This window comes from Schistocerca serialis, chromosome 5, assembly GCF_023864345.2.
Source record: "Schistocerca serialis cubense isolate TAMUIC-IGC-003099 chromosome 5, iqSchSeri2.2, whole genome shotgun sequence".
Taxonomy (NCBI): Eukaryota; Metazoa; Arthropoda; class Insecta; order Orthoptera; family Acrididae; genus Schistocerca; species Schistocerca serialis.
This window is the reverse complement of record NC_064642.1, coordinates 86,657,898-86,685,140: the sequence shown is the minus strand read 5'-3', so window position 1 is coordinate 86,685,140 and position 27,243 is coordinate 86,657,898. Positions and strand designations below refer to the sequence as shown.

Here is a 27,243-nt window from a genome sequence, read left to right as displayed (position 1 = left end):
TAGATGTTAGCAGAACATCTACAGACATCTGACATTGAACAAGAACATGATGAGTGGTTGGACAAGGCATTTGTGGTCAACGCAACAAGGTCATGCAAACCTGTTCGATCTCCTGCATGCCAGCCAGCCGCACACAGCTGTGACTCCTGCAAAGTTGGAATGCACAAACACTCTCATTCAAGGTGATCAATGGATTACAGTCAAATACATCACTGCTCGACTGTATGTCCCTGCTGGTATTGCTGGCACACTCATTAACCAATTGGGGTACACAAAGGTATGTGACCACTGGGTTCCTCACCATCTCACACAAGACCACAAAGAGCAATGGAGGAGCATCTGTGTGGAATTGATTGCAGATTACAAGGCTAATTGTAACAATTTTTTGTCAAGCATTGTCACAGGCAATGAAACATGGGTTCATTACTTTGGACTGGAAACAAAACGACAATCCCTGGAGTGGCACCAGGCCATCTGACACCTTCCGACTTCCATCTGTTTAATCAAATGATGGATGCACTCCTTGGGAAGCAGTATGTGGATGATGGGGACGCTATTGACGCAGCAAGATATTGGCTTCACATCGACCAGTAGAGTGGTACCATGTGCTCATACATTCCCTCCCAGTAAGATGGTGTAAGCTATTGACTGAACGCAGATTATGTTGAGAAACAGGGTTTTGTAGCCAAAAGAGAATGGAATCATATGGTGTATTGGAATCCTGAATAAAACCAACCTGCTTTCAGAAAAAAATGTTTTATTACCTACTGAACAGCCCTCTTAGTTGCATTGAGTTCTACGTTAAGATGATGACATCCAGTCAATGACCTCTTCCACTTTATCGATCACCCATTTGTACGGTGACATATGATACAGTAATTAGTGAAGTAGTTAGCAATCCCCCACTATCATCATTAGTAGATGCGCAAACAGAGACGCACTTTTCTCACTGATTGTATGTCTCAGGGCGAGCTAAGTCTCATACAACAGCTTCCTCCCTCTCATTGTCAAAGGATCCGAGAAAAGTTCGTGCCTTCAAATCATGTCCATATTGCTGCCCATGGCAAAGCAAATGTCACAGCATTTTCAGTGATGTCACCTGTTTTGCATGCTGCAAACTGGGGCATCTAACAAGTGTGTGCCTCAGTTAGTGTTTGACAGAGACAGCTGTCAGCACATTGTATGCTACCTTGCCACTGCCTGCAGCAGCAGCAGCAGATGGGATTCAGAAGCTCATGCAGCTGGAAATTAGAAGAGCAATGCCACAGATGTGGCCATGTCTCTCATTAATGTGGACATGCACAGGATCTGATCATAACCTAGGCTCGGTATACAAATGTAGCTCAGCTGCTAACACTGTTAGGAGTCAAAACTTGTACAACAACTAGTGTTTTTGGCTTAGAGACTTTTGTATTTTTTGCTTTCCAATTTCAAAACCAAGTGAATCTAGATTCAGTTGTGATACCATTCACAGAACTTGATACACTGGCTCATGTGAGCAATGTAAAAACTGTTTGAACAAACGTTAAGTTGTGTAACAGGTTTCCAAGACCACATATTCTTAAAGCATCAGCAGTGTCTACTTTTTGTAGAACAGTGCCCTTTTGCTGTCACAAACATACTAATGTGGAACTAGATAGACTGGAAAGTATGGGAGTAATATTCCTCGTACCAACTAGCCCAGGTTTAGGCAACCTTTGGTGACCTGTGGGACTAATTCACATACTTACTTAGTCTCATGGGCCACTCATCACATGACATGACACCAGTGCTCCTAGTGCATGTAGTCAAAAATATAACTTGCATGACATTATTGTTTATGGGTAAGCACAAATATGAAGGGCACAACTTTTGCAGCATGCCATTTTAACAAAATATAACTCAGAACATGCACTACTGAGAGTATATTCATTTTATGTTCACCCCTCTTAAGATATTTACATTTATTCACATGTCTTGAATGCTGTTTCTCTACTTATGATACTTTATAATAGCTGTCTTAAAAACTTCCATTTCAAAATTCTGCAGTACATTGCTCTTTCTCCCCTGAATTTGTTCTGCAGAATGGACTGACACTCGTCATGGACTGGATTTGGTCCACAGGCCACCAGTTGTCCACGTGTGATCTAGACAGTGGGCAACGCCCATAGTTGTAGTTAAGAAGCCACGTGGATTACTTGTAATTCATGGTGATTTTAAATCTACCTTTAAAGCTCAAGCAAATGTTAATCTGTATCCAATTCCTAGGCCTGAGGAATTATTGGCAAAACTCACTAGGATCCTGAGATGACCAGTTGAAACAGTTTTTAGTGATTAATATGCTATTTTCCATGTATCATTATAACAGGTTGCCATTTTGGGTTGCAAATGCTCCTGTGATATTTTGGAGATACTTTGAACAATTCACCCAAGGTATTACCAATTGTGTCAATTATTTAAATGACTTACTAATTACTGGGGCCATGTGGGAGCAGCACCTGCGCAGCCTACAGATGTTGATTGAGCCACTCCAGGCCCATGGTCTGCATTGTTGACTTGACAAATGTAGTTCCTTTGAACATTTATTAAGTGAATTGGACATAACTGATCAGCCAGAACATCACAACCACTTGCCTTAATAGCCATATGTGTCCTCCTTTGACACGAATAACAGCAGCGAAAAATCATGGTGTGGAAGCAATGAGGGCTTAGTAGGCTGCTGGAGGGAGTTGGCACCAAATCTGCACACACAAGTCACCTAATTCCCATAAATTCCAGGGAGGGTGGTGAATCCACACACACAAGTCACCTAATTCCCGTAAATTCTGGGGAGACTCATGATGAGCTCTTACATCATGATCAGTCACATCCCAGATCGGGTGAGTTTGGGAGTCAGCACATCAATTGCAACTCGCCACTGTGTTCCTCAAATGACTCCACCACACTCCTCGCCTTGTGACATGGCACATCATCTTGTTGAAAAATGCAACTGCCATTGTTATGAAGGGGTGTATTTGGTCTGCAACCAGTGTACAATACTCCTTGGCCATCATAGTGCCTTGCATGAACTGCACTGGACCCATGGATGCCCCACTGAATGTTACCCAGAGCATAATGGAGCTTCCAGCAGCTTGTCTCTGTCCCGCACCGCAGGTGTCAAGGAGCTGTTTCCCTGGAAGATGACAGATTTGCACCCACCTGCCACCGTGATGAACAAGGTATCAGGATTCCTCAGTCCATGCAGTGCTCTGCCACTGAGCCAACATCCAGTGCCAATGGTCATGCACCCATTTCAGTCGCAGTTGCTGTTGTCATGGTGGTAACATTGCCACACGCATGGGTCATACTTCGTGTCAACATCTTTTAACTCTGATAATCTACCAATGCCTGCTGTTCAAGTAGGACTGGCTTTGGCAATCTGAATCAGTTACAATATCCCCATGTACATATAACCCATGTAATTAGTCCAACGGGTACTAGTGTTAATGGAAAAGAAGTAACGCTGGGGAAAACCACTTTGTGTAGATATTGTCGAGTATTCCATTCAGTGAAGCACACAGTGGCATGATCTATGGTAATTTGACATTGTTCCCGAACTATTGGCTCATCAATGCATTATAGAAAGTGAGCCTCAAATTATTCTGACGTGTGGGTAAGCTGTGAGATGGTGGCAGTGCAAAAGGTGTTTCAGGCAAACATAACAAAAAAAGGTTTAACACTAGTATTATACATATAAGTTAAGTGAGCAGATAGTGTAACGGTGGGTGTCATTACATCACAGTAAGACCCGTTGAATGAAAGTCCACTGTCAGATCGAATAACATGCAATGTCTGAGAAATAAATGCATGAATATACACTATGTGATCAAAAGTATCCAGACACCCCCAAAAACATACGATTTTCATACTAGCTGCATTTTGCTGCCAGGTACTCCATACCAGCGATCTCAGTAGTCATTAGACATTGTGAGAGCAGAATGGGGCACTCTGCAGAGCTCACGGACTCCGAACGTGGTCAGGTGATTGGGTGTCACTTGTGTCATACATCAGTACGCAGTATTTCCACATTCCTAAATATCCGTAGGTCCACTGTTTCTGATGTGATAGTGAAGTGGAAACATGAAGGGACACATACAGCAGAAAAGCATACAGGTAGACCTCGTCTGTTGACTGACAGAGACTGCTGACAGCTGAAGAGGGTTGTAATGTGTAATAGGCAGACATCTATCCAGACCATCACACAGGAATTCCAAACTGCATCAGGATCCACTGCAAGTTCTGTGGTAGTTAGGCAGGAGGCGAGAAAACTGGGATTTCATGGTCAAGCGGCTGCACACTGGTAAATGCCAAACCACGCCTCACTTGGTGTAAGGAGTATTAACAATGAACTGTTGAAAAGTGGAAAAACGTTCTGTGGAGTGACGAATCACAGTACATAATGTGGCGATCTGATTGCAGGGCACGGGTATGGCAAATTCCTGATGGACGTCATCTGCCAGCGTGTGTAGTGCCAACAGTAAAATTCGGAGGCGGTGGTGTTATGGTGTGGTCATGTTTTTCATTGAGGGGCTTGCACCCCTTGTTGTTTTGCATGGCACTATTACAACACAGGTCTACATTGATGTTTTAAGGACCTTCTTGCTTCCCACTGTTGAAGAGCAATTCAAGGATGGTGATTGCATCTTTCAACATGATCGAGCACCTGTTCATAATGCACAGCCTATGGCAGAGTGGGAGTGTTACATGACAATAACATCCCTGTAATGGACTGGCCTGAACAGAGCCCTGACCTGAATCCTATAGAGCACCTTTGGGATGTTTTGGAAGTGCCCTACAAGTTTGTCTCTTTCTTGTTTGGATGTGCCTCCACAGAGACCTGGTTTCCTGTACTCTTCTAAGCATCTCTTCATTTGTTACTTTGTCTCTCCAGCTGATCTTCACCATCCTTCTATAGTACAACATCTCCTAGGCATGGCATGGGAAATCTGTTTCCAGCCCAGGTTAGGAGAATAGTGTTTGTCTTTGAAGACCTTTGTGAAACCTTCAGTGGGCATGGGAATTCTCCTCACTGCAAATAAGTTGTTCATGGATGTGCAGGCTGTATGGGAGTGATTTTGTTTGTGTGGAAGGAGTTGCAGCTGTCAAAATGAAGGTACTGTTGTGGTTAGTGGATTTAATATGGACATAGGTGTTAATGGAGCTATCAGAGAGGTGGAGGTTACCATCCAGGAAGGTGAGATGTTTTGTTGCAGAGGACCTGTTGAAGTTGTGGAAGAGTTGTTGAGGATGTAGATAAATGAGGACAGGGTGTCATAGCCATGAGATCAGATCATGAAGAAATCACCAATGAACCTGAAACAGACAAGGGGTCTGGGGTTTGGGGAGAATAGTGATATTTCTTCTGGATGGCCCATAAATAGGTCGGCATAGGAGAATGTCATGGAGGGGCCCATGGCTATGACGCAGATTTGTTTATATACCTCCCCCAAAGGAGAAGTACTTATGTGTGAGGATATAGCAGGTAAGATGTATGAGGAATGAGGTAGTGGGTTGGAGTCAGAAGGACACTGGGAGAAGTAAAGTTCAATAGCAGCAAGGCCATGGGCAAGATGAGCATGGCTCAGCTGGGAATGCAGTGGGGATGGTCAAGAGTCTGTGAAGAAAGTGATTAGTATTTTTGATGTGAAAGGCAAAGCATCAGGCAAATGATTGGAGGTGTTCGTAAATGAGCAGAAATTCTTCCAGTTGGAGCACAATAAACAGCTACAATGGGGTGTTCAGGATTGTGGAGTTTGTTGATTTTGGGGAGCTTGTAGAAAGGATGTGTGTTGTGTGTCTTTGGGGTGAGAAGTGAGATGGACTGGGGGGGACAGATTCTGGAATGGGTCTAAGGATTTCATTTGGGATTGGAGTTTATGTTGGACTTTTGGGATGGGGTCACTAAGACAGATCTTCTAGGTGGAGCAGCAGACCGTTTTTGACATTTCTCCTACCTGTACTGCACTCAGTTCCACATGTCTCGAAGTCTCATATCCTGATGTTATCAATAACATGATGAAAATTGACTTTAGAAAGAATATGCCCTAATGATACATACCATGCTCTACTCATAATTAAGTGGTTCCTTCACACTTTATTTTCAGTTTGATGATTTTGATGGCCGGTTCCAGTCACACTGTAAGCTATCTTTGCTTTTCGCATGTCTTATCTTCTGGGTTGGTGGGGGAAGCGGAGTTGGTTGTTAGCCTTTGATGGGTAACCCTCCAGATCTGGTGACATTCGCTGGGAGACGAGTGTCAACGGCTGCCAAATGAGTGTGATGACTGTTATATGTTGTGATGTGAAATTGGTTGGGTGTTTTGGTGACATGGGCAGCTTGGAGATACAAGTTCTGTGATTATGCTGGGAAAAAAATTTGAAGTGAAGTGGTGAAGCTGTGGAACCCGCTCCCTCATATTGTGTACATGGCATGAAGTAAGTGGTCGGAATTGTGTTTTGTTGACCGATGCACTCAGAGCCATTTGAACTTTATTATTATGGTGAGACTTTCATAGTCAAACTTTAGGATGGTGTGGAAGAGTTCAGTTGGCCTAGTTAAACGGTGGCCATTATTTGTAAGTTTTCTCAGAAGTTTTACTAGTGCTTTGTGTCTCTTGTGATCAAATGATTTTATGTTGGCATTTTCAAAGCCTGCACTCCATTAATACAGTTGTCCATGTGTAAAATGTTTAAGATCAAAGTGCGATTTTGTCAGTAGTGTAACATGTTCCTTTACACACTTACCCATATATCGAGTCAAAGGTCCTGCCGAGTGTTTCTATGTTTCCGAGTTATTGGAATGTCTTTGTGAGAACCTGGCCACTACTGGGAATTGTTCACATATCGCCTTCCAAAGTTTAGTATTTATCTTCCCTCCGCCAAGGCAGGTTAAGTTGGTAGATATATAAATATGTATTGTATGTAACCTGAACTTCCTGGCAGATTAAAACTGTGTGCCAGACCGAGACTCGAACTCGGGACCTTTGCCTTTCGCGGGCAAGTGCTCTACCAACTGAGCTACCCAAGCATGACTCACGCCCCATCCTCACAGCTCTACTTCTGCCAGTACCTCGTCTACTACCTTCCAAACTTTACAGAAGCTCTCCTGCGAACCTTGCAGAACTAGCACTCCTGAAAGAAAGGATAATGCGGAGACATGGCTTAGCCACAGCTTGGGGGATGTTTCCAGAATGAGATTTTCACTCTGCAGCAGAGTGTGCACCGATATGAAACTTCCTGGCAGATTAAAACTGTGTGCCAGACCGAGACTCGAACTCGGGACCTTTGCCTTTCACGGGCAAGTGCTCTACCAACTGAGCTGCCCAAGCATGACTCACACCCCGTCCTCACAGCTCTACTCCTGCCAGTACCCTGTCTACTACCTTCCAAACTTTACAGAAGCTCTCCTGCGAATCTTGCAGAACTAGCACTCCTGAAAGAAAGGATATTGCAGAGACATGGCTTAGTCACAGCCTGGGAGATGTTTCCAGAACGAGAATTTCACTCTGCAGCGGAGTGTGCGCTGAAATGAAACTTCCTGGCAGATTGAAACTGTGTGCCGGACCGATACTCGAACTCGGGACCCTTGCCTTTCGCGGGCAGAAGGTAGTAGACGAGGTACTGGCAGAAGTAGAGCTGTGACGTCGGGGCATGAGTCGTGCTTGGGTAGCTCAGTTGGTAGAGCACTTGCCCGCGAAAGGCAAAGGTCCCGAGTTCGAGTCTCGGTCCGGCACACAGTTTTAGTCTGCCAGGAAGCTTCATATCAGCGCACACTCCGCTGCAGAGTGAAAATCTCATTCTGGAAACATCCCCCAGGCAGTGGCTAAGCCATGTCTCCGCAATATCCTTTCTTTCAGGAGTGCTAGTTCTGCAAGGTTCGCAGGAGAGCTTCTGTAAAGTTTGGAAGGTAGTAGACGAGATACTGCCAGAAGTAGAGCTGTGAGGACGGGGCGTGAGTCGTGCTTGGGTAACTCAGTTGGTAGAGCACTTGTCCGCAAAAGGCAAAGGTCCCGAGTTCGAGTCTCGGTCCGGCACACAGTTTTAATCTGCCACGAAGTTTCATATCAGCACACACTCTGCTGCAGAGTGAAAATCTCATTCTGCATGTAACCTGTTCGTATATGAACCTGCTTCCCTAAATATTAGGGACAGACAACTGGCTAAACCTTAAGCTGCATAGCATCTGCTGAGTTCCTTGTGCAGCTCTTTCTCGTAATTTTTTTTAATATGTCTTAGCACATGAACATTTGTTTTTAAAGATCAGTGTTTCTGTGGTAGTTTTTTTATTTAAGTGGTTCTATCATGTTATGTAATCGGATTTTAGATTGGCACTAGTGTGCAAGTGTCATTAAGTCGCCCTTTACTGGTAATTGTTTTCATTATACGTATTTTAAGGGAAATTTTACATGGTAGTTTGAACTTCTGAATTTGTCAGTAACTCTGTTTTCCTAATAAGGGAAAATAAAGTGAGGGGTATTAGTGCCCAGCAACGTTGAGTGTAACTGACCTTTTAACAAGCACTTCTTTAACAGACTGACATAGTAAGTTTATAAGTGTAAGTTAGTGATGAATGTTTTAATTGTGGCCATCTTAATGTAACAATTGGTTTTAAGGATTTTGATGAAGTGGCTATGTGAGGTATTGATAATTGCTAAGCTTAAAGTTTCTATAAATGCCTGGCACATTAAGTTTTTTATAACTGTCTCTTAAGGGACTGTTTATTTGATTACTGAGTACATTGGGTTTCTAACTGTATTTGCAAAACTTTATCTAGTGGCTTGTCCACAATTTGTAATCGTTAAATTCCTTAAAAGGTGTAATGTCAATAAATTGTCCTAATTATAAATTGTGACTACCAACCATGATTCCATCCCGCTTTCTCTTTTATGGTATTTAAGATATGGTGTGTAAGTGTGGTATGATTAAGGAAACCCCCATACCAACTACTTGGTGGACATCGTAGTGGCAAATACCACTCAAACAGACTTTGAAGGCCCAATGGTACTGACTGGTCACTGTGTCATCCTCAGCCCTTAGGTGCACTGGATACGGATATGGAGGGGGATGTGGTCAGCACACCACTCTCCTGGTCATTGTCAGCTTTTGTGACTGGTGCCACTACTTCTCAATCAAGTAGTTCCTCAACCAGTCTCACAGGGACTGTGTGCAACTTGCTTGCCGACAGTATGCAGCAGATCCAGACAGTGACCCATCCAAGTGTTAGCCAAGCCCGACAGCATTTAACTTCAGTAAGCTGATGGGAATCAGTGTTACCACAGCAGTAAGGCCATTGGCAGTGGCATGTGGTCAGCACAGATTTAGAAATACGACATTAGCAGTGCACACACTATAGTTTTCAATGACATCACCAGAACAGATTATAGTAACCAAATAGTAATATTTGTGCAATATTGTCACTCAATAGTCGGATGTATATTAACTTTTATTGAGAAGTTCAACAGTCACTAAATCATCTGAAACTTTCAGCTACAATGATGGTACATGGTTAATAAGGTATCCGATACTTTTTCTTACCGACCTACATAGTTGAGGGTAAGATTGCTGAAGCCAACACAATAGCATTACACGATTGCTTGCTGGTCACAAACTTTTAGATATGAGGATGTGATGTGTTTAATGTGAGGGTGCAATCTGGCACGAAAGATTAGCAATATGACTGGACTTCACGGACACAAGTTTGGATTATGGTGGGCTATTTAAAGATTAGTGTACACATATTTGTTAATTTCGGGAACTAAATAATGTTTTGAAAATTGGGTACGTTAGATTCTGCTGTTTTGAATGGACTATAAGACTTAACTGTTACCTGATTTATGAAACACTGTTAAAGGTTAATCAATTAGAAAAGTATGCAGAATCATTTTATGCTTATTGGGAGTGGAGTAACTACAAGCATGCCATCCATCTTAAATTTTTTTTACACTAGCTGAGTACTCAGCTTTGTTCAGGTATGTATTTATCTCAATTCTAGTACTCCATCTCCTCCTCCCCTCTATCTCCTCCTCCCCCTTCTCTCTGTTCACCTCCTCCACACCCCACACACTGTCCATCACCTCCCATCTCTCTCTCTCTGTCCATCTTCTGTTTTACCCTCTGTTTGTCCATCTCTTTGTCCCCCTTCCTCTGCCCATCTCCTCTTTCATTTTTGTGTCTATTTCCTCTTTCCTCTCTCTCTGTTCATCTCCTCTTCTTCCCTTCCTCTGTACACCTCCTTTTCCCCCTCTCTCTGTGTCATACAAAGATATAATTTTGTAGGTACATTCAGTGGCACATGCAGATACTGTCTGCTAAACATGTTGTGAATAGAATCAGTAGCAATGTCATACATGATGTGACAGTTTAGTGCATCACTATGTTATCTAGAAAAACCTTGAAGAAACCCACTGAACTGATGACAATTGACACCATGCCTTCATACAAAATTCACACACTTCACTACAGTGTCCATTCCATGATGAAGTTCCATAGTCTCAACCCACAGTGCCTTCTGGTGAATGAAACAATGCACACCACAGATGTCCTTTCCCAAGTCATTCTTAAATTAATTTTTCTGGCAAGAGACAAAACCTTGCTGACATTGCAGTGCAGCATCTGTAGCCACAGAATAAAAGTTTTTCAATAGCAAATTCATGCTGTCCACAGACTCACATATGGGTTCAAAAATATCAAGCACTGCTGTCATACAATCGAGTGGTATCATATGTAGCAGCTACTTCATAATTTGCAGTTGCTGTTACACACCATATACGAAATAGCAAGTTTGGCACAATCATACGTATCTGGGTTTCCTTCAAGTGTGAGAGAAAAAGTTGTGAAACACTGTGCTTTATTTCTGAGTTGCACCTCCAAATCAGTTCCCATGTCAAAGATTTGACAGGACATCATTTGTTTTAGCAAATAAATGCCTACAAACATTGCTAATTCCCATGGAATCATGTATTCTGCTAATACTACCAGACAAGATTTAATGAGAGATCCCAAAGAGAATGTTTTCTATATTCTTGTAAACTGTCGTGCGACGACGACATCGATATCTCTTGTAAGGCATGTTGGCGGCGTTCAATGCAGTTGCCTGTGCAGCAGCAAGACACAGAGTGAGCATAGCGCGAGAGCGCGCTCGCTTATATACTGTGCATGGACTTAGAGTTTTCACAACTGCCAGTGGGAGCGTTATCCCAGATGCGCGTACTGGGTGTTCTAGATATGCGCGTCCCCGCTGGTGCGCCGCCAAAGCTGAGCCAAACGGTTACTACTTTGTAACTTGCACATGTAACAGCTTCATCTTGGTTTTCTTCAGCAACATTCTGAAATTAATAAACATTTTACAGTAGTACAGGACTTCTTTACAGTTTTAAAAAGAACTCAGTCACAATATTTTCTTAACATACGTCTCCTTGTATGTTTCTTCTTGAATTGGTGACCATTCCTTGAGAGCATTCCCTACCATTTGGTCATAATGTACTGCATTGAATGCAATTGGAATGATGTTATAAAATACATTCCTTTGTAAAAACAAGCACTTTTGACACACCAGACACTGTGGAGATCTGTTTCTGTTAGGCACTGTGGATGTCTGTTTGTGTCACTGGAGAGATTTGTTTCACCTAATGAAGCAGGAAGTGGTTTCACTAACTGCACATTTTTGTTAGTAACACAACTACACATCCATGAGAATTAAACAGGCAAAGGTGCAACTGTTTACTTGTGCCTGCAGAGCATTAGTGTGTGTAATGTCAGCTCCCACCACAACTACAGCTCCAAGCTGAGGCCATGAGTACTCCAGCCTGAGAGGAACTTAATGGAACAGTCCAATCTAGAGAAAACCTTCCTAGCCTCCCAAAATCTCAAACCTCTTGCCTGGCTCAGGTTCATTAATGATATCTCCACGATCTGGACCCAGAGCCATAACACCCTATCCTCAACACTCCACAACCTCAATGCAGTCTTCCCCATTCACTTTACATTGTCCACCTCAACCCAACATGCCACCTTCTTAGAAAGTGACCTCCATCTACCTGATAACTTCATCCACACCTCTGTCCATATTAAATCCACTAACCCCCAACAGTACCTGTATTTTGACAGCTGCCCCTTCCACATCAAAAAATTGCTCCCACACAGCCATGCCATCTGTGGACGGCATATCTACACTGTCAAGAATTTCCTTGGCCAGTATACTGAAGGTCTCATACAGACCTTCACAGACAGGTACTATCCCCAAACCTAGTCCTCCAACAGATTTCCTGTGCCATATCCTCACACACCCCTAATCCTCCCAACACCCCAAGAATCAGCTGTAAAGTTGCAACAACTTCGTCACCCACTATCATCCTAGGTGACACTGTGTTTTAGCCAGCTTTCTGCCTTTTAAGAGTGCTTCAAACTATGACATTCTGTTGTGAAAGCATTGGAAACTGATCACTAAGATTTTAGTACTAAGGTGGTTTGAAAAGTTCTCAGAGTGGAATAGAAAAAAAGTACTTACATCACTGAAATTTTTTTTATTTTTCAATGTAGTGTCATTGTAAATTAATGCACTTGGTCCAACAATGTTCCAGTGCCTTGATCCCATCTCGAAAATGAGTTTCCCCCAGGCCTGCAAAATAGTTGCCAACTCCAACTATCAATTCTTCGTTTGAAGTGAATCTTCGCCCACCAAGAAAAATTTTCAGTTTTGGGAAGAGAAGGAAGTCTGATGGAGCCATATCACATGAATAAGGTGGGTGTGGCAACAATTCATACCTTACTTTGTGTATTTTTGCCATGGCGATGGAATGCATTTTTGATGCAGCGTCAAGAGTCGCGGCACCCATGTTTCACATAATTTTTTCATTTCTAATACTTTAGTTAAAATGTGATATACCCTTTCAGATGACATCTGGCAAGAGTGAGCAATTTCATGCACTTTCAATCGGCAATCCTCCATGACCATTTTGTGCACTTTTGCAATGATTTCTGGAGTGGTAACACATCTTGGCCAACCCCTGCATGGATCATCATCTAAGCTCTCCCGACCAAATTTAAATTCTTTTGTCCTCTTGGCAACAGTTGAATAGGAAGGACAAGAGTTCCCCAGTGTATTCTGGAAATTGGCATGAATGTCCTTTGCTTTCATACATTTCTTTATGAAGTACTTAATCACTGCTCAAATCTCGATTTTTTTCCATCTTCGCAAATCACTACACGGGAACAACAACAGCACCACGTCACCGCCACAGCTCTCTTACAAGAGCTCTGACATGGCACATGTTTACAGGCAACAGTCCAATGAATATCATGTGAACAACTCATAGTGCTAGCGCTGACCTCTCATGTGATTCCGAGAACTTTTCAAACCACCCTCGTAATTTAGTTCGTGGCGGAATTCCTTTCAGTTTTACACTAATAATTTGGGGTCTCCTACAATTACTATCATCTAGACTAGTTGGAGTCACCTATCTAAAAATAGACCACACACAGCAGCCACATGGGTAGCAGCCTCTGATCTGTTGTTGTGGATGGTGCTATACATTCCAGGAAAAAGGATATTTTCATATGTAAGCCTGAATGTGAAACAGATCATCAAAGATGTACAATAAAAATTTCACTTACAAATGTTATTTCCTGCACATTACAACAATTTACATGCCCTGACAGAAAAGTAAAGCAGCCAGAAACACAGAAGGATGTCAATATAACTTCACAACACACGCACACAACTCCAACAGGTATGTAAATTATTAGAGCTGCAATTCCTTGCTGCAGGTAGAACAGTCATCAGGATGCATTAGTGTTGTTCATGTTTAGTGTTGTTATCAGGCCTAGTCAAGTATACAAGAGAAGTGAAAAGTGTCAAATGTTGAGTGACCACTGTGAAGGACACAGAAATGCAATGTACTCATGTGAGACAGTGTTGTCACCACCTGGCAGAGTATGAAAGAGGCATCATTGGGGATCTTCATTTGGTAAGCTGGTTGAATCATGCAATTTCCATATTTGTGGAGCATTCTGATGTGACAATGGCCCAATTTTGGACTGTATGGTTCAAAATGGCTCTGAGCACTATGGGACTTAACATCTGTGGTCATCAGTCCCCTAGAACTTAGAACTACTTAAACCTAGCTAACCTAAGGACACCACACACATCCATGCCCGAGGCAGGATTCGAACCTGCGACCGTAGCGGTCACGCGGTTCCAGACTGAAGCGCCTAGAACCGCACGGCCACATCGCCTGGCTGGACTGTATGGAAACAGGCATATTCATTGTCGAGGTTCCAGTTGACCATGTCTGAATATCACATGGGGGGGATTGCCATACTGTACACTAAGCATGCCATAACCCTTTCACATCTTCACCTGCCATCCAAGAACAAGTAATGTCCTCCCTGCAACATTCTGCAGCATCCCACACCATTCATTGGATACTAGAAACAGCCAGTTTAGAGAATTACAGTTCCATACTGTTAATGCTATAACGCAAATAGCTGTGTCTGGAGTGATCTCATGACCAGGAAGAATGGACTGCTGATAAGTGGTGCTGCACAGTTTTCAGCAATGAATAGCGGTTCTGTACTACCCCAGATGACCCTCATTGGCAAATATGACAGCGACCTGGTGAGAGGCTAATTCTTCTAATGTTTTGGAGAGGTGCAGCACAGTTATGGCATGGGAGGGCACTGTGTATGACTTCAGGTCACACGAGGTAACTCTGAGGCACAATTGTGTATCGCGAACATCTGGCATCCTTGTGTGTTACATCTGATGCAACAGTATTGTGGATCATTTTTCAACAGGACAGTGTTCATCCACACATGACACATGTACTTATGAACTATCTGCATAATGTTAAGTTACTCCTGTGGCAGGCTTTGTGACACATTTTCCAGCAGAATCAGTGCATGTATCCGGGTCAGAGGGGATGCAACATCACACTAACGAGTGGCCTCATGGTACGTAAATTTGACATTTTGTAACTGCTGAAATAATATCTCATATCCTCTCAACCTCAAGTTTCATTTCATATCTTCTCCTTCTGGGTGCTTAATTTTTTTTTCCAGGCAGTGTTTGTTGTTACATGATTTAGTGCAGCAAGCATTATACCATAACATTTGTTTTCTGCAGGGTCTCTTGCTTGATAAGACTCTATATATTCCAGGCAGGCTAGGAAAAGCTGTTAAGTCCAAAAACACAAACACACAGTTATGTGAAGAATTGATGTTGGTCGCTAGTTGCAGGGATCACAAACTCAGACATTGACTTTACCATCTCTTTCATAACAAAAAGTAAGAAAGCATTATGTCAATTTTAGATAAACTACTGCAGAATCCACAGTAGTACAACTAGTATGTGCTGGTTGCATACTGAACTGTGTAAATATCAGAGTAAAATGAGACACCAAGGGAAGAACAGGTAAGAGGTAACTGAACAGATATGCACAAATTTTTGTACTATCTTTTCTATCTATCAGTTCACTCCATGCAAAGCAGTAAGTAAAACTTGTTTGTGAGTCATCATTATATATTGTAGGATTGTAGATGCACATGTAAATTTTTCTTACGTGAAGCTGACTTACATCTGTAGATGATATTTGTGGAGCAATCCAAAATCAATAGTTATTATCATCTTTCCATATCTGCTGCCTTTGTTGCACAACAGTTCTTTTTCTTTTCTTGCATTCGTCAAATTCCTTCTGATGTGATATATTTACATCTTCGGAAGAATTTAATATTTACTGCACAAACAACACTAGTGCTTTTTATGTGCAGTATCTCAAAAGCTAATAATATCTTCATGCTAGTACATATTTCAATGTGTCATCCATCAGTCAGCTAAGGTGAATAGTCTTCTTCCCTCATTTTTGTTTGCTGTTTCAATCTTGGAAATATTATTGAACTGTAGTGTAAGCCAGCTTACTGACAGGTACTCATAAACATCACACAACATTCATTTTCTAATTTGATTTGTTTGTAACAAGCATTATTAGTTGTGCAGAGATATCCACACATCTGAAGAAAACTATATTAAATATACAGAAACTAACCTTGAGCTCGTAAGTTGAGGTATGACGAGGTAGTGATACTTCCTCTGTATCACCATGAGATCTCCTGTAGCTCAAACTGAATCCTGTGATGGGGGCACCACCAGTGTCACCAACTTTCCACTGCAACAGTATACTGCTACTTGTTGTACTTGTCACATACAACACAGGAGCAGCAGGTGGAACTGAACAAAAGGGGAGAAAAATTACAATGGGACACTATTTGTAAAAATAATAACATGTTAATATTAAAATAATAAAAAGACTACTGAACAATACTGTAACATTGAACATGTGATGATGCAGAATGTGTATAATCTAACTGAGTGTTCATCTACATCCATGAGCAGTCAAATGACAGATGATTTACGAGTGTGTGTTTGGAGGGGGGGGACAGAACTCCTATTGACAAGTACAAGGGAATAGTTTAGGGATGTCATCAAATCTTGTACTTCTGTCAACATGACAGCTGAGTGGATGATAAGCAAGACATGCAATATAAGCAGATTCAATGGTAAACAACTCAAGGTTTATCAGTGCATAGGACACTTCATCTCTGAGGTCATGCAGACAATGGGCTTTTCTATGCCACTGTGCAAAAGATGTACTTTGAGTACTTTGATCCAGGGAACAATGTCATCATTACTGTCATCTGCTGTGGGCAACCAAGTGCTGACTGTCACAGGTCTCAACAGTGGAAATATGAGTAGTAAATCACTTGCCAATAATTGATGACAACAACTTACGAGTAGCCACACCATTCTGAACCACTTCTTTGCTACAGTGTATACAAGCCACTACAACAGACATGTAACTCTTCTCACCATCTATCACAGGGTACAGGATGAGGGGATCAAAACTGGTTGTATTTGTTTCTTGTGCATCAGAAGTAGACTTTGCTAGTTAGTACAAGAAAAATCTTAAATAGTAACATAACATAGAAATTAAAACCAATATATTATAAAAATCCAGTTATTTATTCCATAGTACACAAAGGTTCCTGTATCTGTTGGGCATCAACTGAAAATTGAGGCTGAAGGCAACATTTAACTGAAGAGGGGACAGGGCAAGAGTGCACAGCTTCACAAGGCACAGTCTACACTGCTTAGTGGCACAGAAATCTAAACAAATATGTGATGGAGGGACACATCATCATTGTCACTTAATGATAATTATCTCTCATCTCCCTTATCCCACATTCTTAAACTTGTCCCCATACCTTTATCCCTTTCTGCTAGCACACTCTCCCCTCACTACATTTTAGCCCTCCTCTCCAGGTCACCCAATCAACAATGTTCCATTGCTAAGGAGGAAGCTTTTGTGTGTGTGTGTGTGTGTGTGTGTGTGTGTGTGTGTGTGTGTGTTTTCATACATCCTTTTATACATGTGAGACACCACGATGTGAAACGAGTTAAAGTATATGTAAATGAAGATTACATAAACATAATACAGTTATTTTACAAAAACAGTTGTGGAGAAAATACAAAATGTACGACTAGAACAAAACATGTGCAAAGACATCATGCAAGGATTAACACATGTTGTATAAAACCCAATGAACACACAGCAAATATACACTGAAGGGCCAAATAAATTGGTACACCTGCCTAATATCATTTATGGTCCCCATGAGCATGCAGAAGTGCCGCAACATGACATAGCATGGACTCAACTACTGTCTGAATTAGTGCTGGAGGGAACTGACACCAAGAATCCTTCAAGGCTGTCCATAAATCCATAAGAGTAGGAGAGGTTGTATATCTCTTCTGAATGGCACATTGCAAAGCATCCCATAGATGCTCAATAATGTTCACATCTGGGAAGTATGGTGGTCAGTGGAAGCGTTTAAACTCAGAAGAGCGTTCCTGGAGCCACTCTGTAGTAATTCTGGACATGTTGTGTGTCGCACTGCCCATTGGAATGCACAACGGACATGACTGGATGCAGGTGATCAGACAGGATGCTTATGTACGTGTCACCTGTCAGTGTCATATCTAGATGTATTAGGGGTCCCATATACACCAACTGCACATGTCCCACACCATTACAGAGCCTCCACCAGCTTGAGCTCCAACAGCTTGAACAGTCCCCTGCTGACATGCAGGGTCCATGGATTCACGAAGTTGTCTCCATGCCCGTAGATGTCTATCCACTTGATACAATTTGAAATGAGACTTGTCCAACCAGGCAACATGTTTCCAGTCATCAACAGTCCAATGTTGGTGTAGATGGGCCCAGGCGGGGCATGAAGGTTTATGTCATGTAGTCATCAACGGTACACGAGTGGGCCTTCAGCCCCAAAAGCCCTTATCGATGACATTTTGTTGAATGGTTGCATGAAATCTGCAACAATTTGCAGAAGGGTTGCACTTCTGTCATGTTGAATGATTCTCTTCAGTTATTGTTGGTCCTGTTCTTGCAGGATCTTTTTCCAGCCGCAGTGATGTCGGAGATTTGATGTTTTACCGAATTCCTGGTATTCACGGTAAACCCATGAAATGGTTGTATGGAAAAATCCCCACTTCATCCTTACCTCTGAGATGCTGTGTTCCATCGCTCATGTGCTGACAATAACACCACGTTCAAACTCACTTAAATCTTGATAACCTACCATTGTAGTACCAGTAACTGATCTAACAACTGTGCCAGACACTTGTTGTCTTACATAGGTGTTGCAGACTGCAGTGCCATATTCTGCCTGTTTATGTATATCTGTATTTATATACGCATGCCTATACCTGTTTCTTTGGTGCTTCAGTGTATATGCATACAAAGCCTATACTTCTCTGTTGACAAATTGGTCTAATGAATAAAAAGTTTCTTTATGTAAGTACATGTTTAATTTATTTTTACATAATACACTGTTCCTACATAGACCTTTGATGTAGTTTGGTAGTGAATTAAATATTTACTAGAATACTGTACACTTTTCTGTATCTGAGTTAGATCACGGTTTCAGAGAGGACAGAACTGTCAACCATGAAACACATAATCGAACAAATATTCAGGGAAGTTGTGGAAAGTATCCCAAGTTTCTTAAAAAGATTGTAACATGAGGTTCTTGAGAGAGAGGGGGAGGGGGGGGGGGGGGGGAGAGTCTCTACTCATTATTCAGACTACCTTTTACTGTAGAAAGAAAATTTTCTTTAATGTGGGTGAATTGCCCCAGAAGATAATTCCATAGCACATAATACAGTGGAAGTACACAAAATCTGTGACATTGAAGTCTCCAAACTGTGAGAGTGTCCTTTATGGTTTGGAGGACACAGTGTTCCTAGCCAACCATACTATCTATGTGGACGTCTAAGAATTTGGTGCAATGTACCCTTTGTATTTGCTGACTGTCATGTACAATAGGTATCTCCTGTGTCAATTTGTAACCAATGTTCAATTTGACGCAATTATTTTTGTCCAGGTTTACAGTCAGTGAGTTTACTTTGAACCAGATTGAGAGTTCTGTAAGTAATTAAGTAATTTGTTCACATCAGCTTCTATATTGGTGGACTGCTTGTTTATCACAATGCTAGGATCATCAGCAAATAAAGTGAATTTGTTTGTTCTGTGTGGCAAAGATAGCTGATTTATGTGTATGAGAAAGAGCATCAGACAAAGGACAGATACATGAGGGACTCTCTACCCTCATCTGCTTTGCTGCTCTCATCAAAAACTGCCTTCTGCTTCCTGTCTTGTGTGTAGGATTTTAGCCAGTTAAAACAACTTCCCCTCTGATGCCACAGTAGCATTCTTTGATACAAAGCTTTTGTGACCAAACTGTCAAAAGCCTTAGAAAGCTCACAGACTATCCCAACTAGCTTAATTTTTTTTATCTAGGGATTGCAACACATTGTTTGTGAATGAAAATATGGTTTCAGTTGCAGACATGTCTTTTTGGAAACCAAACTGTTACAGATGATGTCAAAGTTTTTGAGGTGCCTCACAGTTCTGGAATGCAGTACGTTCTCAAGGACTTTTGAAATGTTTTCAAAAGAGAGATGGGATGATAGTTTCTGATTCATGTTGTGTCTCCCTTTTTGTGGCATGGCTTTACTATAACAAGTTTCATTCCATCTGGGAAAACACCTAACACATAAAAGCATTAAATACGTGGGCTAAAATTCTGAATAGTTGATCAGAGCAGGATTTTAGTAGTTTATTGGAAATGTTACCTACATCTGATGATCCATAGCTTTTTAATGAGGCAATTGTTTTCTTCAACTCATACCTGGTTATAGGGGATATGCTTATCTCATTTATAGGGTTGGGAGTTCCACAGAACTTTCTAAGGAACCATAGCAGCTTATTTGCTCAGCAGCACTTATGAAATGGTCACTGATGGTTTTGTAATTATCTCTTGGTTACTTATATGTTTATCATAAATATTTGAAACAAAGTCTACAGGTTTACTGGCACTGCTAACGCCTGTCTCATTCCTTATTATGTCCCAAACTGTTTTGATTTTATTAGAAGATGGATTGATTTTTGAGTTAAAATATGAACTTTCTGACAGTTTAATTACTTTGCTTAATATTTTACAGTGATTTTTATAATGATTTATTTGGGCATGGTTTGCTGAGTTTTTTTTATGTACAATTCCTGTTTTTTTATGTGGGTTGTTTGGGTTGTTTGTGATTTATTCAGGTTGATTCTTGTAAACCTTTTTTTAAGGATAGGAGACTTCAAATATTGATGCAATTTCATTATTGTACAGATTATATTTGGAACTGACATCTGTTTTGAAATATGTGTGACTCAACTTACATTTTGGAGGATGATTTAAAGGCCTTGATTGTTTCATCATTTATGGGCCTGAATAACTTCCACTGGGGCTCAGTTTTATTCTGGCAAATATTGATGTTATTAGTAATAAGTCTCTGACCGTCACAATTACTAATGATGATACTACCCAATTTCCATTGGTCTACAAAAATTTTATCAGTTAGGGTGCTTAAATTTGAAGTTACTACGGTGGGAAAACTGACAATTGTGATGACGTTGTGGGTGTACATCAAATTTTTCAGGTATGTCTTCCCACTACTATACATTAGGAAGTTGATATTGAAATATCAAGTACAATAATTTTCTTTTACTATTAAACAGGAGCAGTAAAAGCGAGTCAGGCTGCTTCAAACAGAGGTCAAGATTCCCTGAAGGTGTCCTAAATATTACTTCAATGAAGAGGATAGAATTACTTACAGGAAGTTCAATGGCCCATGCTTCAAAATGTTGCCATATACAAAAATCATGTTTATAAATTGTGTTACACTGGATACAGTTTGTAACAAAAATAGCAATTATCTCCTTCTTTTCTTTGTTTTCTGCAATATGAAGACATCAGATTGTATTCAGGTGTTAAAAGTCTTTCCATCCCTGACCAGATGTGATGCTCAGAGAAGCACAATACATGGGTGTGATCTATACTTCCAAATTCTTGCATATTGGCTGTTGGTTCATTTAGTTTATTACAAAATCCTCTAATACTCTGGTGGAAGATTGCCAGCTGATGATTTCCAGAGGCAGCTGCTGTGTTTTGTCTAAAAAATGGCACTGAACTGCATAAACTGCATTGAAGAACCAAAAAACAAATGACATACAGAGCTTTGAAAAGGATTTATCAGCATTCAACAGTAGCTGAACTTATGGAGCATGTGATACTCTCATATCAGATTACATAAAAGTACAGGAAACTACCACAGCTTCTGGAACTAGATCCTTCCACAGGGAGCATAGGGATAAGTTGGGGAAGATTACAAAAGAAGGTCAGGTCAGTCAAATCCCAGAATGAGTGGGGCCTATCTTTAGTGATAAGCATCTTTAGATTACAGCGATAGAGAAGGGATTGGGAAATGAGATGTTAAGCTCTTAGAAGGCTAGCAAATGGTAATGAATTTTTTCTATTTCTGTTGCGAACAGTACCTCTAGGTTATTGGCTCATCTCCTTTCTTCGCAGATGGAAACTATCTTTTTGATGCTATTTTGTTTACTTAATGTACCTAATGAAGACCAAAGCACCTGAGTTTACACCAATAACACCATTCCAGTTCACTTATGCACAAGAATAACTTTTTGAAACTTTTCCTGTCCTCCCTCTCTACATCTTTCCTCTATAGACTGCCTTAAATATCTGTAGTATTTCAAGTTTATACATACATAAAAGTTAAATAATGTTGTATCTGTTATTGACTAACTTTCTTTTGATAATGCTTTTTCCAATTTTGAGTTTTGTTCAATGCAAGTCAGATGACTTTAATCTCATATCTAACATCTGACAATCCTTCATGTCCACCATAAGCAGTTTAGTTCATATCCCTAACACCATTTCCTTGATTATGATGTTACAAGAAATCAGTAAAGAGTTAAAATGAAGCTGATGATATCAGTGATACTACATTAGGCTCTAAATTCTCTGCTTCTTTTGCTGCCTGACCTATTGGATAATGAACTGTCCAGATTTTGTCTGGCAAACTCCTTCTGACATATTAGCTATTCTGTGTCATCTATCTCAGATCATATTTGTGTTGATTATCACAGTGACTTTGTTTGTTGTACATAGTTTGCTATACACAACTTACAACTTACCTTGCACTACGAGTGTGAACTGTATGCGGTCAGAGCCCTGAGTATTTTCCACCTGGCAGCTGTAGTTCCCCGCATGAGATGGAGCAAGCTGGTTGATTACTAGCTCTCCAGACTCCCGAAGTGTGATTCCAGGGCCACCTGTGAGGAGATGTCCACTACGATACCACCGTCGGCGAGGCTGCGGTTGCCCCACACACAGACAAGGCATCGTGACAGTGCTACGCCATGGTCTCACAACAACTCCACCAAATGATGAAATACGTGCTGGGACTTGTTGGAAAATATACAGTGAATTACACACTTTAGATTTATCACAAAAATATAACTGACAAGAAGAGTTGAAAAATAAGTAGACAATAAAATAAAACATGCAAAGATAAGTATCAAATACAACTACTTTCTTTTAAAAGTATGTTATCTCTGAAGTTATTGCCACTTATAAACTTGGAGTTTCAGAGAAATAATTTTGAGACATCCAATGAAAACTCAGAGAAGGGAATTTCTGGGAAAAATTTGTAAAGGGTACAAAGCGCTGTTCCTTTTTAAGGTAGGAAGTGCTGTTCCCTTTTAATTCAACATACAGAAAATATTAAAAATGTTGGAAGCAGTATGAGAACACAGAGGAACACCTAGCAGCCTACTAGGTGCAGGATTGGGAGGTAATGGTCATGTGTGTGTGAGGTGTGCCTGCTTGTTTGCATGTTTTTCTTGTTTTTGTGAGGAAGGCTTTGGCTGAAAGCTCAGTGTGTAACAGTCTTTTCATTATGCCTGTCTGCAACTCAACCTGTCATCTTTATGGTGAGCAGCAATCTAACCTTTTCATAATTGTTAATGTTACACCCCGAGTGTTCTATTAATAATAGCTACAAATGAAATAGGAATATGGGTATGAATGATAACAGTGAAGGGTTGACATAATTTTTGTGGTAACTGAATCTTCAACTTCATACAGTCTCATTGTCTTCCCCATACCTAGTATTAATTTCACGCAGATGTCTTTAATATTATTTCTGCGTTCCTTTCCTTCTCCTCTACATAAATCAAAGACATATAAATTATTGTTCCACAGATCCAAGGTTCAATACTGCTCTGAACATTTAATTGATTGAGATGCACTAAATACCATGTAAATATGAATTTATTTTCAAACTTGTTCATGTTTATTTCATTGAAGTTGTTATGATAATTACCTCTATTTGTAGGAACCTGTGTCACAACACGTGAACTCTGCCCTTCACCAACTTTTGTAGAAGCTGTGACATAAAACTGATGTTCCACATGCTGCAGCAGATCAGTTGCTTCAAAACTTGTCTGATGACTTGCCAAGTTGCGTTTGTTGTGTTTCAATTCTTCACGGCCATCCACAACTCTGAAAAATGTTGTAAAAACTTTAGTGGTCATGATCATGTTTGCAGGAAACTAAGTGAGTTTGAACTGGAAGGGCAAGGATCAAGGAAAAGATGAACACTGTGAACTCCCTTGGCAGGTGGCAGCTACATACTTAGTTCCTGAAGTGATAAGTTACTTTGTATCAACGATATATTAGAAGATGAAGTTTTTACAAATTGGAAAGTTATCAAATATTGGTTGGGGAGAGGGGAATTAATAGGATTGGTGCTCCCTGTTTCATACATGAGAACAGCTGTTCATGCAGCTCTCATTTTGACATAAACAACTAACTTTTGTGGAAGGATACATTCATTCTACCAGTAATTGCAACAAATAAAACTGATAGTGGAAGAAATCACATTTTTAAATCTAGAAGTCATTTAAAAATCTCCTGACAGATTTTGTTGGACCAGGGCTCTACCCTGGATTGCTGGCAACTGAGTTATCAGAATGCGCTTACTGGATAATGTCGGAAGTTCCATGAGGGTTTTCGCAGATGATGCTGTTGTATGCAGAGAAGACACAACATTAGAACACTGTAGTGCTATGCAGGAAGACCTGCAGATAACCGATACTTGGTGCTGAGGTTCCAGAATGGAAATAATTGTCAGCAATGTTAACCCCCGAGTAATGTCAGCATTACTTCCTGTGAGATATCATAATACAACCTACATGAAGAATGGTACTGGCTATTGCTGGAGATGCAGTAATTGTCATTATCGCTATATACAGAAAAAAGGACAGCTAATCTTGCTACTTCGAACTACTTTGGCAGGGACACAGGAAGGTTTAGTACAACTAGAAGCTGCATCTTGTGTTAGTAATGTTAGGGCTGGATCATAAGATGAGTTTACAGCCAAGCAATCCAAATTTATGAAATGATAAAGGAGAAAACACAATTCTGGAGCTTCAGTCTGTCTATCTGAAATGGTTTAGGTGCTTTGGAAAATGTTGACAAAAACATACAGACAACAAAACAAATTCAGAACCAGACGGACAGCACAAGACATAAGGTGCAATCTGAGGTGACAAACAAATGTGTAAAGAAGATAAAGCTGCATAGCAGTTGGGGGATGCTAACCAGGAAACTAATATTCTTAAGCCAAGTTCAGATTTCACAGATATCACTGTGATTTAGGCTCTTTGGGGAAGGACCTTGGAAAAGAATATCATGTAGCAATAATACAGCATGCAGTCAATAGTTTGCACCACAATTTCAATTATTCAATTGAGGATGAGATGAGACACATTGCTGAGCATGCTCCTCACACTAGTGTGGAGAGCATGTCACCCTTTGAGTGATACAGTAAGCTCTGGATGAAGTAGTATGTAGAACAAAATAATTCATAGCTTTGAAAATACCTTAAAAGAGAGACACATACATAGCTGAGTATGAGTTATTCATCATTTCTCACTCATTATATCATACACAATAAGATTTGCTTTTGAATGATTCTGGTAAGATGATACTTGCATGCCTAATTATCGGAAATCTCAGGTCTGATCACATCATTATCAACCTATCCAAGTGATTTACAATGTATTTTCAAGGGATTTTTTTAGGATAAACTCATTTGATAGACAAAAATGCAGAATAAATATAACTGAAACAGCTGCTGACAAAATGACAGAATGTAGTTTGAACAAAACAATAGACATTTAAGATTCATATAGTATCTGCTGTCAAAATATTGGAACCATCATTAACAAAAAGGATGAACTACTGATATGACAGTATATGTAGATTATCAGCAGTTGTACTGTGCATATCAGAACAATACATAGAACTCTCTGAAACTAAACAGATACATATCTGATACACAAAAGCTAGTAATGTACTATTGTAGAGTCTCCACGAGTAAAGACAGAGTTGTTATATATACAAAAATAAAGTTAAGTTCAAGGTAATTTAGACTGATTAACTTTATGCTGAATAATTCTTTGAATGGTGTATCGCAATAATGGACCAGGAAACACACAAACAAATAGGATTATCTATACCAACTGCCTATAGGAATTTCTTTAATTGCGTTGAACGATGGAGTACATATATATACCACACATCACGCTGAAAGTGTGTTGGGTCACAGACAGGCACAATGAAAAAGAATACTTGAAATATTTAAGCATGCAGACAAAGCCCTTCTTCAGAAGTAAAGCACTCTCACATTCACACAAAAACAACAACAACAACAATTAACACACAGACTGCAGCCTCTGTTGGTGTGGATAGTGAGAATGAGCAAGAGACGTGTAGTGGGGAGGGGGAGGGATAGGGATAGGGGTAGGGATAGGGGTAGGGATAGAGGTAGGGGTAGGGGTGGTTAAGGGTGGGGAAAGCTACTACTGCTACCTGTGTGAGCTTGCACAGATGTGGTGGGGACAGGATAAGGCTGTGCTGGAGGTGGTGGGGTGGAGAGGGGGAATTGGAGGGGGGAGGGAGCAGGAGGATGAAAGGGAGGGGAGAGAAGTAGAGAAGAAAGTGGTATAGAAAGTATGTGTATACAGTACTGGGAGCCAGGAAAGGGATGGGCAGGCGACAAAGAGGGACTAGCATAGGTTATGGCATGAAAGGCGGGGGGGGGGGGGATTATGGGAATGAAGCATATGGCATATGTTTTAGGTTTTAGGGAGAGGAGTTCCCACCTGTGTGATTAAGAAAAACTAGTATTGATGGGAAGAAGCCAGATGACACAGGCAATGAAGCAGCCATTAAAGTAGAGCATGTCATGATGGGTGGCATGTTCAGCAAGTGGGTGGTTCAGTTGTCTCTTGGCCACAGTCTGGCAGTGCCATTCATGTAGACAGACCGCTTGTTAGTTGTCAGGTCCATATGCAATGTGGCACAGGAGTTGCACCTAAGTTTGCAAATCGCATGGCTGCCTTCACAGGTGGCCCTGCCTTTGATGGGGTAGAAAATGCCAGTGGCAGGAGAGGAGTAGGTGTTAGTGAGTGGATGTATGGGGCAGGACTTACTTCCAGATGTATTGCAGGGAATGAACCCTGAGGCAAGAAGTTGGAAGATGGGATGGAAAAGAATGTTGCGTAGATTGAGCAGGTGGAGGAATACCAATGTGGGAGGTATGGGGAGGATAACGGAGAGGATATTCCTCTTTTTAGGTCAGGTTGAGAGATGGTCAAAACCATGGTGGAGAATGTTATTCAGTTGCTCCAGTCCTGGGTGGTACTGAGTCATGAGAGGAGTATGTGGCAGATGATAGAT

At 40.9% G+C, this 27,243-nt stretch overlaps 1 protein-coding gene across 1 annotated transcript in view; it reads right to left on the bottom strand.

The window, feature by feature from the left end:
* Positions 1 to 27,243, bottom strand: part of LOC126481760 (Down syndrome cell adhesion molecule-like protein Dscam2) — a 723,682-nt gene that overhangs the window by 52,965 nt on the left and 643,474 nt on the right. The window contains exons 19-21 of the mRNA XM_050105715.1: positions 23,822 to 24,000; positions 22,632 to 22,901; positions 16,059 to 16,240 (exon numbers count right to left, since the gene is read on the bottom strand). Of these exons, the coding sequence (XP_049961672.1) occupies positions 16,059 to 16,240; positions 22,632 to 22,901; positions 23,822 to 24,000 (631 nt within the window). The remainder of the gene's footprint in view (positions 1 to 16,058; positions 16,241 to 22,631; positions 22,902 to 23,821; positions 24,001 to 27,243) is intronic.